The following is a 15,704-nucleotide window of genomic DNA, read 5'->3' as shown; positions in this document are numbered from 1 at the left end:
CCTACCCAGTGGCGTTCCTAGGGTGGCTGACACCCAGGGCAGATCGCCGATGCACCCCCCCCACCCCCCCTGGCGAAAGTACACCTCCCCCCCCGGGTGCTTTTTTACCTGCTGGGGGGGGGGGGGGGTGCTGCGCGCCTGTTGGCTTCACTCATTCTATGCTCCCTCTGCCCCGGAACAGGAAGTAACCTGTTCCGGGGCAGAGGGAGCAAGGAACGAGTGGAGCCGACAGGCGCGCGGCACCCCCCCCCCCCCAGCAGCGTGCACCTGGGGCGGACCGCACCCACCGCCCCCCTCCTTGGTATGCCACTGGCCCTACCGAGTCAAACTAAAGGCCTATGTACCCCAGTAAACTGCTTTCAACAGTGGCTAGTCCAAGTTACAAGTACCTGGTAGAGTCCCAGACAGTGGCAAGATTCCATGTTATTTAATCCCAAGGATAAGCAGTGACTTTCCCTAAGTTTGTTCTTAATATCAGTTTATGGACTTTTCATCCAGGAATTTGTCCAATCCTTTTTTTTAAACCCAGATACAGTTAACTGCTTTTATTACTTGGTCCAGCAAAGAGTTCCAGAGCTTAACAATACCCTGCCAAGTGTGCAGCAGCAGCAAAAAAAGCAAACAGGATGCTAGGAATTATTAGTAAAGGGATGCAAAATAAGACCAAGAATATTATAATGCTTCCGTATCACTCCATGGTGTGACTTCACCTTGAGTATTGCGTTCAATTCTGGTCGCTGTATCTCTAAAAAGATATAGCAGAATTAGAAAAGGTTCAAAGATTAGCGATCAAAATGAAAAAGGGGTTACAGCTCCTCCGATATGAGGAAAGGTTAAAGAGCTTAGGGCTCTTCAACTTGGAAAGGAGACGACTGACGAGGGGATATGACTGAGGTCTATAAAATCCTGAGTGGTGTAGAACAGGTAAAAGTGAATCGATTTTTCACTCTTTCAAAAAGTACAAAGACCAAGGGTCACTCAATGAAATTACATGGAAATACTGTTAAAACAAATAGAAAGAAATATTTTTTCACTCAAAGAATAGTTAAGCTCTGGAACTGGCTGCCAGAGGATGTGGTAATAGCTGTTAGCGTATCTGGGTTTAAAAAAGGTTTGGACAAGATCCTGGAGGAAAAGTCCATAGTCTGTTATTGAGATGGACATGGGGAAGCCACTGCTTGCCCTGGGATTGGTAGCATGGAATATTGCCACTAATTGGGTTTCTACTAGGTACTTCTGACCTGGATTGGCCGCTGTTGGAAGTAGGATACTGGGCTAGATGGACCATTGGTCTGACCCAGTATGGCTTTTCTTATGTTCTTATGTTATGGATTACTAATATAATAGATCAGCAATTTCATTTTTGAGTTCTTTCAGTGCTCTGGGGTGTCTACCAACCAGTCCAGATGACTTATTGCTCTTTAACCTGTCGATTTGGCTTAGTACATCTTCTAGGTTCATTGAGATTTGTTTTGGTTCTTCTGTCACCCTTAAAGACCATTCCTGGCACAGTAGCTCTCTTACATCTTCCTGACTAAACACTGAAGTAAGGAATTCAATTAGGGGTAAAGGGGGCCCTGCGGCGGCATCAGCATGTGGATTTGCTGCGTACCAAGGCCCCTTTTGCTGCAGTGTAAAAAAAAAAAAGGAAATGACTGTGCGGTATGTACAAACCTGCCACGCAGCCATTTCCTGGGGGAGCCCTTACTGGAGGCAGTAAGAGCTCTCCCCCCCCCCCCCCCCCCACCCATGGCCACGGGGTAAGAATAATCTTACCGCATGGCCATGTCTTTTTTAGGGGCTTTTTACCCGCTGCGGTAAAAAGGGCCCTGGTGCGTGGCAAAAACAGTTCCCGCTGCTACCGCAGGGTCCTTTTTCCCGCAGCTTGGTAAAAAGATTTCTAACTGGTTAGTACAGAAACACCCATTCTTAGCCCCCTCTGTGGTAAAATACAATTTCATTTTTAGCACATGGACGCCTCCACATGTCCTGCAGTAAGAATGTGCTTGTTGTGGCTTTGTAAAAGGAGCCCTACATACCACTATGTAACTTCATGGAGTGTCCCCTAGTCTTTGTACGTTTTGAAAGAATAAACAAAGGGAGGAACTGAAACAAATCTCTGTAAAACTGAAAGATGCAACTGGGCAAACTAACGAACAGACAAACTAACTAACGAACTCCCCTTCAAATCACAAGTCAGGAACCTTGGAATACAGTTAGATTCAACACTTACTCTCTCTCCAAATCCAAGCAACCTTCAAGAGCCGCTTCTACTGTTTGCCACAGCTACGCTGCCTCTCTCCTTACATCGAGAAGGTAAATCTTATCCCAGTTGTACATGCAATGTTACCATCAATGTTGTACATGCAATGTTACTGTAATGCATTCTACAACGGTTTGCCTACAAAGGGCCTGCACCGGCTCCAATTGATTCAGAATGCTGCAGCAAGACTAATACAAGGTTGCAAGCGATGTCACCACATCACACCATTTTTGCAAAATCTTCACTGGCTACCAGTACAATACAGGGCTAAATTTAAAACTCTATGTATTATCTTCAAGGCCCACAAAGGAAATGACCTGGAGTACCTGAAGAATAGGATGATCCTCTACACACCTCCAAGGACACACTCCCACACCAGGGGCATAGCCCAGGCCCACCCAATTTCAGCCCAGGCCCGCCCAATTTCAGCCCAGGCCCGCCCAGCGCCAGCGTCAGCACCCATTGCCGGCCACTGCTGCTTTTCCTGTTGAGCAGCAGGGCCGGCGCTACAAAAAGAAGACGCGCTAACGGCGCTAAGGACGAGAAATGTTTAAAAAAAAAAAAAAGCGCGGCACCGTCCGGCAGGCACTGTCTCGGCAGCCTTGAGGCATTGGCTGCTGAGGCATTGGCTGCTGGCAGACGGGAGGAGCCTGCGAGCCAGCAGCCAATGCCTCAGCAGCCAATGCCTTAAGGCTGCCGAGACAGTGCCTGGCTGCCGGTGCCGCGCTTTTTTTTTTTTAAACATTTCTCGTCCTTAGCGCCGTTAGCGCTTCTTCTTTTTTGTAGCGCCGGCCCTGCTGCTCAACAGGAAAAGCAGCAGTGGCCGGCAATGGGGGCTGGCGCTGGCATGCAGGGCGGGCCTCGTCGAAGAAAAGAGGGAAAACATGGAAGGATGGGGAGAAAAATAGGGAAAACAGATGGAAGGATGGGGAGAAAGAGGGAAAACATGGAAGGATGGGGAGAAAAGAGGGAAAACAGATGGAAGGATGGGGAGAAAGAGGGAAAACATGGAAGGATGGGGAGAAAGAGGGAAAACTTGGAAGCATGGGGAGAAAAGAGGGAAAACAGATGGAAGGATGGCAGAGAATGAGGGAAAACATGGAAGGATGGGGAGAAAGAGGGAAAACATGGAAGGATGGGGAGAAAAGATAGAAAACAGATGGAAGGATGGGGAGAGAAAGAGGGAAAATGGATGGATGGGGAGAGAGACTCTGGATGGAAGGATGGGGAGAGAAAGGGGAGAGACTGGAAGGATGCAGAGAAAGGTGAGAGACTGGAAGGATGTGGAGAGAGAAGGGACACTGAACAGAAAAGGGTAGAGTGATACAGAGACACTGGTTAGAAAGAGGGAGAGAGACATTAGATGGAAGGATCAGGAGAGAGGATAGATGGATGGAAGGATGGGGAGAGAAAGAGGGAAGACGCTGGATGGAAGGGTAGGGAGAAAGAGGTGACACTGGACGGAAGGATGCAGAAAGAAAGAGGGGAGACTACTGGAAGGATGGGGAGAGAGAGAGGAGACTGGAAGGATGGGGAGAGAAAGAAGAGAGCTGCTGGATGGAAAAGGAGAGTAGTGAAAGACTGGAGAATAAGAGGAAGGGGCATGGGGAGAACAAGGGTGAGAAAAAGATGAAAAGCCATAAGTAGATGAAGGAAATTAAAGAATGGATAGTAAGAATGAATTAAATCAGGACAGAGAGAGAGAGGCAGAAAAATATTGAAGAAAGCAAAGAAAAAGGAGAGAAAAATGACAAATGGCCAGGAAACCGTGGCAGAAGAGTTAAGCGAAAACGAAGGAAAGCAGAATCTAGAGACTGGGAGCGACACAATGAGAAAAAGTAAATGGCCATACAAGAAAGGTAAAGAAAATAATTTTATTTTTAATTTAGGATAAAGTAATATGGTACCTGTGTTAATGAAGTTTCAGAGACCAATACTTCCTTCCTTAGGTCAGGAGAGGATACCGTAACAGCATTATACTGACCTGAGGCAGGAGGTTTTGGCCTCTGAAAGCTCACTGAAAAGGGTGTTAGGCTATTAAATAAATTTTCTGAAATCTGATGCACTGAAAAGCAGCACTTTACCCTGTGTGACAAATGCATCTGATTAGCGTGACTAAATTTTGCTGGGGGAGGGGGGTAGAGAGAAAATTTTGTGCCCACCCACTTTGGGTTCAGGCCCATCCAAAATTGGCAGTCTGGCTACGCCACTGTCCCACACTCCACCCTTATTCTGACTGTCTTCTACATAACTGCTGATTATATTGTCTTGTCATCCTTAATATCTTTGTAATACCAAATGTATCCTTTGTACCCTGAAATGGCGATGCCATAACAGGTCTTTGTAAGCCACATTGAGCCTGCAAATAGGTGGGAAAATGTGGGATACAAGTGCAATAAATAAATAAAAATAAATAAATAAGGTCCTCCCAAGGGGTATCCCTAACCACACCCTCTCCAAAAGGCATTACATGATGTGATACCCACAAGCGAGCTTCTCCAGAGTAACCCCCACAATCTGGAATGCACTCCCTGAAAGACTCTGCTTAACACAAGACTATCTCTACTTCAGGAAGCAGGTGAAAGCTTGACTCTTCAACCAGGCCTTTAATGGAAGAAGTATCTAACTTGTTAGTCTGATTCACACACACAAGGAGTGACTCAGGCTGCACATACTGCAGCAGGTCATGTTTATCCACTCCTACCCTAGCTGAGATAATATTTAACCATCTCTCTGAGCTCATGTGCACCTTTCTTTAAATTAGTCACCTTACTTCTAACTCCTTTTACTCTCTTATCTATCTATCTATCTATCTATCTATCTATCTATCTATCTATCTATCTATCTATCTATCTATCTATCTTTGCTTATACCCTACACTGTCAATTAAAATGTTCTATTACGTATTGTGCTGACACTGTAAGTAGAAACCACTTAGAATCTCCCTACTGAAAAAATCTTTGGTAAACGAAACTACACACTTCACAACTCCAAAGATAAGAACTACTTGTCTGCAAACAGCCTACCTATAAGATTGTAAGTAGTACATTATACCATACTTTGTATTGTTATTTGAATATTTTTACTGCTGTAATTGTCTTTTGCTCATGTTTGATTTATTCTTACTGTACACCGCCTTGAGTGAATTCCTTCAAAAAGATGGTAAATAAATCCTAATAAATAAACAAATAGAGTAGCAAATTCACATGGACTGGATGGCGGACATCTCAGAGTACTAGTAGAACTAAAAAATGTGCATGCAGAGCTATTATATGTAATTTATCTTTAAAATCAAGTGTTATGACGAAGAGGGAAGGATACATTTCAAATACTGTATTTTTCGGACTATAAGACGCACTTTTTTCCCCCAAAATTTGGGAGGAAAATGGGGGGTGCGTCTTATAGTCCGAAGGTAGACTTCTCCCTACTCACACGATCTTCCCTGGTGGTCTAGTGACGTTGGGGCAGGAAAGAGCCTCCTCTTTCCTGCCCAGCGCGCTGCTCTCCATCCTCCTGTATGCAGCCTGACGGTCTCGGCGAGATTCAAAATGACCGCCGAGACTTCAATTCTCGGCGGCCATTTTGAATCTCGCCGAGACCGTCAGGCAGCAATGCATACAGGAGGATGGAGAGCAGCGCGCTGGGCAGGAAAGAGGGGGCTCTTTCCTGCCCCGACGTCACTAGACCACCAGGGAAGATCGCGTGAGTAGGGAGAAGTGGTGACAGGGCTGGGGGGGAGGGCGGGATTCGGACAAGACGCACCGGAGCACCTAGGTTTTAGAGTTGGAAAAAAGGAAAAAAAAATTTTTCCTATTTCCCTCCTCTAAAACCTAGGTGCGTCTTATGGTCCGGTGCGTCTTATAGTCCGAAAAATACGGTACTATCAAAATGAAAAAAATGTCTATTTTGTTGTCAAAGCGATAACATTTTTGTTCATTGTTATATCTCTGGATTCTGTTGTATATTTTCCTGAAAAAAAACATATTGAAACATATAAGCATTATTCCAGAAGTTTGGAGGGTGGCCAACGTAATGCCAATTTTTAAAAAGGGCTCCAGAGGTGACCTGGGAAATTATAGACCAGTGAGCTATGCCAGGCAAAATGGTAGAAACTATTATAAAGAACAAAATTACAAAGTCTACACATAGGCATGGATTAATGGGGAAAAGCCAACAAGCATTCAGCCAAGGAAAATCTTCCCTCACCAATCTGATACATTTCTTTGAAGGGGTGAATAAATATGCCAATTTTTAAAATGTGACCAGTCAAGTTTTTGGCGGCCATATTTGGCCATATGCAACCCTTTGGCTGATCTGAATCTAACTGGCTAGGGCTGAATATCAGCTTGGTCGATTAAATTCTGACTGGCCATAGATAAACCGTATATTCAATGCTGGTCACCGGAACCAGCCCGGTGTCTCTGCACAGTCCACAGGAGTCAGCTGGTCTAACTCCCGCAATCTGAAAATCGTCCTCTTATATCTATACTGATGCTGTACAACTACTCATACCCACTGAACCAGAGATACCACAGCACTAAATAAACTGACTGCCTTTCTAACAGCAACTCAGGAACGGGCAAAATACAACAAATTCTGCCTGAACCCAAGCAAAACAGAAATTCTGTGGGTTCCTAACACAAGTGGATCTCACTTCAAAGTATCATTTGGGAAGTATGAACACCCTCTAAAATCACAGGTCAGGAATCTAGGGATACAGCTAGACTCATCGCTTACTTTGATCTCTCAAATTTAAAACTGTTTCTTTCATCTGCAGCAACTACAAAATCTCTCTACATCTACTGAAAAGATGAGTCTGGCCACAGTGTTCCATGCCATGACTGGACTACTGGAATTTATTTTGTTACATTTGTACCCCATGCTTTCCCACTCATGGCAGGCTCAATGCGGCTTACATATTGTATACAGGTATTTATTTGTACCTGGGGCAATGGAGGGTTAAATAACTTGCCCAGAGTCACAAGGACCTACCTGTGCCTGAAGTGGGAATTGAACTCAGTTCCTCAGGACCAAAGTCCACCACCCTAACCACTAGGCCACTCCTCCACTCTGCTCTGTATATTGGTCAAACCAAACTCTGCAATAGCTCCAACTAATTCAGAAAGGTGCAGTATGATTAACAGAGGGCTCCAAGTGATGTGACGACATTTGCACTCTTCCTGCAAAAACAACACGGGCTACCAGTGCTTTGCAGGGCCAAATTTAAAACTCTTTTTTTTTTTATTTTCAAAATGGGCTACAGTACCTATAGAATAAGTTAGCCCTTTGAGATCTATAAGGTCCACTTAAGGAGCAACTATCGTCTCTTCATCAAAAGAAACTGCATGATGTCATATCTGCCAGCAAAGCCTTCTCAGGGGTAGTCACACACTCTGGAACTCACTTCCTGAAGGGCTAAGCTACACCAAACTCAAGACTACCTTTACCTCAGGAAGCAGGTGAAAGCCTGGCTCTCCTCCCTAGGCTTTTAATACATATGGCAACTGACCATCCACTCACTCCACACCTGGATTAGCTTGCTGTACGCCTGTAACTTAGACCATATCTTCATATCTAATTCAACTGTACATATAATTTGCCTTCAGTTTACAACCCATCTATTTATCCCAATGACTTTTACTACCCATCCTGTCCTGTCTATTTATCTTAACTGCCCCCCCCCCCCACCCCTCGGCTGCCTATTAAGATGTTTCTTTGTATTGTACAAACAGCATGAACATCATATCTATTTTATTTGAATGTTGTAATGCAGAGCTTCCCAAATTGTGGTTTGCAACCCCAAACAGGGTCACAAACACAAATTTGGGGTCCTCTCCTGGGTGGGCTCTCCATAGGTGCATCATTATTCTGCACCTTTAAAGGGGCCACTATCATGGGGTCATAGGTAACAATGTAAGTCTAATGCATGCCTTTCATGGTGTTTCATTTGTATTGTGTTGATATTGTGAGAATCCTAACTATGTTATTCAAATGTTCTAATGTGTGCCTCTTTATCCCACTGTTACTAAGCCGTGCTAACAGCTGCCGTGCGGCAGTGCCGACACAGCCCATTCAAAGTGAATGGAATGGGCTGTGTCGGTATCGGTGCACGGCAGTCGCTAGTGTGGCTTAGTGAACAGGAGGGTAGTGTTCCATTGCTAGTATGCCGATATCGTATTATATCTATGTTATTTGAATGTTCTTCCACGCTGCCTATTATGGTAACCTTTGTACTGTACTGGCATTTATCATATTTCTGTTATATGATGTTCTACAGTGCTGTTAAATTTTTGTATTTCTGATCCTATTTCATGTTATTCCTATTACTAGGTTTCAATTTGCCATCTGCAAGTTTGCCTGATTGTTTTATGCTTTTATTTGGTCATTTTGCTAGTGTTACGCTGTTAACAAATTTGTAAACTTTATGTCTAAGCTATGCCTGCTGTATACCGCCTTGAGTGAATCTCTTCATCAAGGTGGTTAATAAATCCCAAGAAATAAATAAATAAATTGCCAACACTGGAACAAAGGTCATAAGTACTTTTAAGCCATAGACTTTGTACCAGATTTTGAGAGATAGCAAAAACGTTTGCACTTCCTTTTGTGTTGGTACTGACACTGTTTTTTCATGGAAAATGGTGTGTGTGAAATTACAAATGCAATCTACCTTCCTCCCTCTCGCCCACTGCAGTAGCACCTGCTCTAAACATTGCAAAATGAACATGCATGTTTCCACCCACATGAATTCAGTGAGGGCATATTAAGGGGCCCTTTTACGAAGCAGCGGTAGCTGTACCACCGCGTCACCAAGCGCCAAAATGGCCCTACCACCAGGCTTGCTCAGGATCCCAGTGGTAGTTCCAGCTTCCGGCGAGTGGTAAGGGCTCCCTCAGGATATGGCTGCGTGCCAATGCCTTGGCTTAGCGCACAGCCATTTCCTTCTGGAAAAAGATCTCCCCAGGTACTATTTAGATAGTAAAAAAATGTTTAGTTAGTGTTATAATCGATCCATATTTCAGTTATCTGTTACTGTTTGCTTATCGCACCTTTTCTATTCATTGTTCTAATTTTTTTGCATGACAACAAACATTTTTAGTTTATTGCCTCTGCTTGACTGACTAAGAATCCTGGTGGTTTGTGTGTTGGGTCTGTGAGTGCTTTCTGGGAACTGTGGGACCACTGGGAGTGTGGCCTCCAGTAACCTAGAAATCACTGGGGATAATTTGAGAGCGGGAGACTCGCCCAGAGGCAGTTGGAACCCAGTCAGTGGTTAGAGGGTGCTAGTGTAGAGCACAAGCGGCAGGTGGACCTGATCTGTGCTGGGGATAGACCCTCTACATGGCACTTGGTGCACAGCAAACTCACGTATTGACACCACTTCAGGGGCTCTTTTACTGCTGTTTGGTAAAAGGACACCTAAATGCTCTATCTGTGAAGAGGGTAAAATATGGTATGATTTAGCTTTTCCAATTTTTTTCTCCCATTGCACAGAGAAACCTGAAGGGCTCATCGTCGTGTTTTCAATTATCCTCTGCATTACTGACCTTTTCCTCTGGTTAACAGCAGTTTTGGTTTTAAGAAATGCTTACCCGGTTCTGTCATCACTTTTTTAAAACCACCTATACTTTTTAAAACCAAATCCTTTTGAAAATATTTTTTTTAAGATTGGGTATAGAAACATAGAAACATGACAGCAGATAAAGGCCATCAGGCTTATTTTCGAAAGAGAAGGGCACCCATCTTCTGACACAAATCGAGAGATGGGCGTCCTTCTCTCAGGGTCGCCCAAATCAGCATAATCAAAAGCCGATTTTGGGCGCCCTCAACTGCAGTCCGTCACGGGGACGACCAAAGTTCACGGGGCCGTGTCGGCAGCGTAGCGAAGGCGGGACTGGGGCATGCTTAAGAGATGGGCGTCCTCAGCCGATAATGGAAAAAAAGGGCGTCCCTGACGAACACTTGGCCAACTTTACTTGGTCCATTTTTTCTTGCAACCAAGCCTCAAAGAGGTGCCTGAACTGACCAGATGACCACCGGAGGAAATCGGGGATCACCTCCCCTTACTCCCCCAGTGGTCACCAACCCCCTCCCACACTAAATAAAAACCTAAATTTTTTTTTGCCAGCCTCAAATGTCATAGCCAGCTCCCTGATAGCAGTATGCAGGTCCCTGGAGCAATTTTAGTGGGTGCAGTGCACTTCAGGCAGGCGGACCCAGGCCCATCCCCCCCCCCCCACCTGTTACACTTGTAGTGGTAAATGTGAGCCCCTCAAAACCCACCAGAAACCCACTGTACCCACATGTAGGTGCCCCCTTCACCTGTTAGGGCTATGGTAGTGGCCTACAGTTGTGGGGAGTGGGTTTTTTTGGGGGGGTTGGGGGGCTCAGCACACAAGGTAAGGGAGCTATGCACCTGGGAGCAATTTATGACGTCCACTGCAGTGCCCCCTAGGGTGCCCGGCTGGTGTCCTGGCATGTGAGGGGGACCAGTGCACTACGAATGCTGGCTCCTCCCACAACCAAATGGCTTGGATTTGGTCATTTTTGAGATGGGTGTCCTCGGTTTCCATTATTGCCGAAAACCGGGGATGTCATCTCTAAGGACGACCATCTCTAAGGTCGACCTAAATGTTGAGATTTGGGCATCCCTAACCGTATCATCGAAACGAAAGATGGACGCCCATCTTGTTTCGATAATACGGGTTTCCCCGCCCCTTCATGGAGCTGTCCTGCGAGGTCTGCCCCAGGAAAACTTTGGCGCTCCATTCGATTATGCCCCTCCATATGGCCCATCCAGTCTGCCCATCCTCTGTAACCCCTAATTCTTCCTTTTCCTAAGTGATCCCACATGCTTATCCCATGCCTTTTTAAATTCGGACACAGTCTTCGACTCCACAACCTCCAAAGGGAGACCATTCCATGCCTCCACCACCCTCTCTGTGAAATAATACTTCCTTAGATTACTCCTAAGCCTCTTAACTTCATCATATGCCCCCTCGTTCCAGAGCTCTTCTTCGGTTGAAAAAGGCTCACTTCATGTACATAAATGTCCTTGAGATATTTAAACGTCTCTATCATATCTCCTCTCTCCCTCCTCTCTTCCAGCGTATACATGTTGAGGTTCATGAGCCTGTCCCTATATGTTTTTGTGTTCCAGACCACATACTAATTTTATAACCGCCCTCTGGACCGACTCCATCCTATTTATATCTTTTTGTAGGTGCGGTCTCCAGAACTGCACACAGTACTCCAAATGGGGCCTCACTAGAGACTTAGGAGTAACCTAGTGGTTAGTGCAGTGGACTTTGATCCTGGGGAACTGAGTTCAATCCCACTGCAGCTCCTTGTGACTCTGGGCAAGTCACTTAACCCTCCAATACCCCTGGTACAAAATAAGTACCTGAATATATGTAAACCACTTTGAAAGTAGTTGCAAAAACCTCAGAAAGGCGGTATATCAAGTCCCATTTCCCTTTCCCTATTTGAGATTCTACATGGAATGTTGCTATTCCACTAGCAACATTCCATGTAGAAGCCTGCCCTTGCAAATCAGCCATGCGGCTGCGCAGGCTTCTGTTTCTGTGAGTCTGATGTCTTGCACATAAGTGCAAGATGTCAGACTCACAGAAACAGAAGCCTGCGCGGCCGCGTGGCTGATCTGCAAGGGCAGGCTTCTACATGGAATGTTGCTAGTGGAGGAGTAGGCTAGTGGTTAGTGCAGTAGACTCTGATTCTGGGGAACTGAGTTCAATTCCCACTGCAGCTCTTTGTGACTCTGGGCAAGTCACTTAACCCTCCATTGCCCCAGGTACAAAATAAGTACCTGTATATAGATAAACCGCTTTGAATGTAGTTGCAAAGACCTCAGAAAGGTGGTATATCAAGTCCCATTTCCCTTTCCCTTATACAGTGGCACTATCACCTCCATTTTCCTGCTGGTCATGCCTCTTTTTATGCACCCAAGCATCCTTCTGGCTTTGACCATCGCTTTTTCTACCTGTTTGAAAGCTTTAAGGTCATCAGACACAATCACCCCCAAGTCTCCCTCTTCCTTCGTACGCTGAAGCACTTCACCCCCCTATACTGTACTGTTCCCTCAGATTCTTGTGCCAAATTAGCGCACAGCAAGCCTGTAGTAGGCTTGCTGGGCGCTAATTTGGCACTACCACCACTACAGGGACGGTTTTTCTCATGTCCTTGAGTAAAATAGGATGGCCATGAACATAGCAGAAGAGTTTTGTCCAATGACATCCAAATTTTCTATTTTCTGGCATTGTGCATTTCCTGCTCCACTTTACTAACTTCAGATGGGTTAGGATTTCCCTGCATGGCATCCAGCCCTCTAACCTTCTTGAGGGCATACCTGGAGTACTTTGATTACAGTATTTTCCAAGTCGGTCCTGGCGTACCCCCTTGCCAGTCAGGTTTTCAGGATATCCATAATAAACATGCATGAAAGAGATTTGCATAAAATGGAGGCAGTGTATGTAAATCAATCTCATACATATTTATTGTAGCTATCCTAAAAACCTGACTGGCACGGGGATACTTCAGGACCGACTTGGGAAACACTGGATTAGCTCATAGGGGTTCTGCCTTCTTCAAACAATCCATCTGAACTTCATTACTAACCAGTGTAATTAAACCAGCCTCACACTTCCAGGGCAAATTTACATTCTGCCGACTCTCTGTTTATAAATCTTCAGGTATATCATACACATAAGTCTCCTGCAGCCCCAGTTATATGACTGAACTCTTTACAGTCATACTTCCAAAGCATCCTTTCTCTTTTTGAAATACTTAGATTATACTTATGAGAGATTCCTTATTTCAATTGCTAGAGATACCCGGATAATTTTATCTACAGAAACTCTTCTTAATTAATATTTCATGCTTCTATGATTTATTTTTCAGCAAAAATAAATACAAGAAAACGAGCCAAAGAGAATGAAACTATATAGAGTTGCATGTACAGGTAAAATAAGCAATTACCAAACATATCAGAAAACAGAAATTAAGCACACTTCTGATTACCTTACGATGGGAAGGAGACAGGGGGGATAGCTATCAAATTTCTGTGTGTTTTCTTCCCCTCAGAGACACAGAAGCAAGTTATGTTTGCTTCAAGGAAACACATCAGTCTTTCTTTTACAGAAAAGCGTCAATCTCGTGGTTCAGGGGTGTTTTACCTTGTCAAAGGTCCTGGGCTGAGAAAAAGTCTGTCAGGTACTAGTTAAAACAGTCACCTGCCCTAGAGGCAGAGATGAAGAGGAGGGAGAGGAAAAGAGACAGTGAGAGAATGAAAAACAGTAAAACGGCAGTGTGAGAATGGAAGGAATGTAAAAAAAGGCAATGAGAGAAAACGAAGTGGACATATGAAAACTGGGAAGAAAGGTGTGTAGCTAAGCATGAGAGAAAAAAAAAGAAAATGAAAGAAAGAGACTGAGGAGAAATCAAGAAAATATATATATTGACTGATAAGGTGGGGGATACATGTAATAGAACACAGAACATTCGTCTTCCCAGAACAGAAGAAGGCTACACAGATCAGAGAAGGGCCTACCTTGGGTAACTTTCTACTGTGTACTTCATCACTGCGTCCCCATCCACTCAGCATCCTCCCCACCTGCCCTGTAGAAACATACTCACACATATGCCCATACTCAAACTTACCCACTCTGTGCAAGCTGGTCCCCTGGCTGCCCTTTTCCACTATGGCCACTACGCGCCCCTGAAGTCCTCCATTCTGCTGGCCATCAGCCCATCCTGGGGGTCTCACCAGGTTTATCCTGAGGGTTGAAACATAACTCATAGTCAGTGCAGGAGTTAACACATTGCCTGCAGTGTTTGGTGAGTACTGTTCCACTCCTAAAGGCCAGATAGGCTTCTACACCCTGATCTCCAAATCCTAGCAGGCAGAATGCATTCTCTAGGGACAGCCTGGTTTCTTTTATCTCTCTTGGCAGTGAACTTGCTGGCCACCTCCTCTGATCTCTTGCCCCCTCCCTTTACAGGAAATGCAAAATATTTATAAACAATTGCAAGCCCTGGCAACCTGCCAAACTGTGGAAGAGTCCTCCAAAGGCAACACAGGCAGGCGGGGATCCAAATGCACTGATCTCAAGAGACAAGACTGTCAAATACTTCAAATGAAGAACCACAAAATAATACAAGGACAAAGGAGATAAAAAGGCTGGCTGCTTTTTCTGATTCCTCTTAGCTGAAGGTTTGCCACTCACTCACTGCAGTTTTCATAGCCAGAGGATCCCTGGGCACTCTTTCTCCTTCGGTGTTTCCTGTTGATAAGGCCCAGGCTTGTTATCACTTGGTCAGTCCAGGATGCCTGACCAGGGTCTGCAAGATGCTTTCTATGGGAAAGTTGTATGCCTGCTGAGAACAACATGGGTCATCCTCCTTCCCTCTCTTTCAGTTTCCAGTAGTCTTAGCTTAGGGTGATATCCCTCTCCTGCCCACCCATAATTCCTTTCTGTTATTTCTAAATTCTGTATTCCCAACATTTCTTCCAGCCTAGTGTCCTCTGCTCATAAATGATGCTCAACTTTTAAAAAGTCAGCAAAAGTCAACATGGCAAACTCGGACTGCCAAGTGCAGCTTGAAATACCAAACCCAAGGGACAGCAAGGTGAAATAAGTTATCTTCATTTACATGGGGCGAAATGTATCAATTATGAAACAAAAGTGTCAGGGCAAACAACCCTTGCAATCATTTTGAAAAGTGCGGAAAACAGTAACACAATGTTGTTATAACACAGATGACTGCCCTCTCAGAGGACAACTGTTCCATGTATGCCTAATCATGATGGAACCAAAAAATGCCTAATCATGATGGAAACAACAAAATGAAGTACATAGGTACTGGCAAACTCTACCTACCAAACAGAAAGAGAAGGTGGGAGCCTCGTTTCACCATAGAACAAGACTGGTTATCATCTGGGTTCACAAGAAGCTTGCATGAGGCATCCCAATGCCAGACAATCTCTACCCCAACCCTCCCCCCAAACCAAGTTTATCAAAACAGCATAGAACGCCTGGATGGCACCACTACATGACTCACTGAGTAATTAAGGGGAGTGTTATTTTTGTATGCTAATGGGAGGCAAGTTTTTTCCAAAGACACAGAGAGAGTGGGTCAGGCTTCCTTGGGAGGTGGCCATATCTTCTCAGGTTTAGCACCCACCTGGCCTGCAGTTATAACAACTCTCAATAATGCCACCTTTGTGTGTTGAGACTGGGAAGCTGGGTGGGGTGTGCATAACTAGAATGGGATCAAAGAGAGGGAAAATAGATAAGAGAGAGACAAGAGCAAGGAGGGAGATGGAGGTTGGGAAAGGAAACAATAGGTAGAGAGAGAGAGAGGGAAAAGCACGTAAGAGATATAAAGCAGACAGGATCATCTCAACCATTAGGCAGACCAGGCACTC

General features: G+C 44.9%; 1 protein-coding gene across 1 annotated transcript in view; it reads right to left on the bottom strand.

Annotated features, from left to right (window-relative positions):
• The window catches only part of LOC115481637 (myosin light chain kinase, smooth muscle-like), a 121,353-nt gene extending 107,180 nt beyond the window's left edge, over positions 1-14,173 (bottom strand). The window contains exon 1 of the mRNA XM_030220940.1: positions 13,937-14,173. Coding sequence (XP_030076800.1) covers positions 13,937-14,075 — 139 coding nt within the window. The 5' untranslated portion in view covers positions 14,076-14,173. The remainder of the gene's footprint in view (positions 1-13,936) is intronic.
• Positions 14,174-15,704: the final 1,531 nt, after the last annotated feature.

The sequence above is a fragment of the Microcaecilia unicolor genome, chromosome 12, assembly GCF_901765095.1.
Source record: "Microcaecilia unicolor chromosome 12, aMicUni1.1, whole genome shotgun sequence".
Lineage (NCBI taxonomy): Eukaryota > Metazoa > Chordata > Amphibia > Gymnophiona > Siphonopidae > Microcaecilia > Microcaecilia unicolor.
Note: the sequence above shows the minus strand (reverse complement) of the source record. Positions and strands in the feature narration are given on the sequence as shown.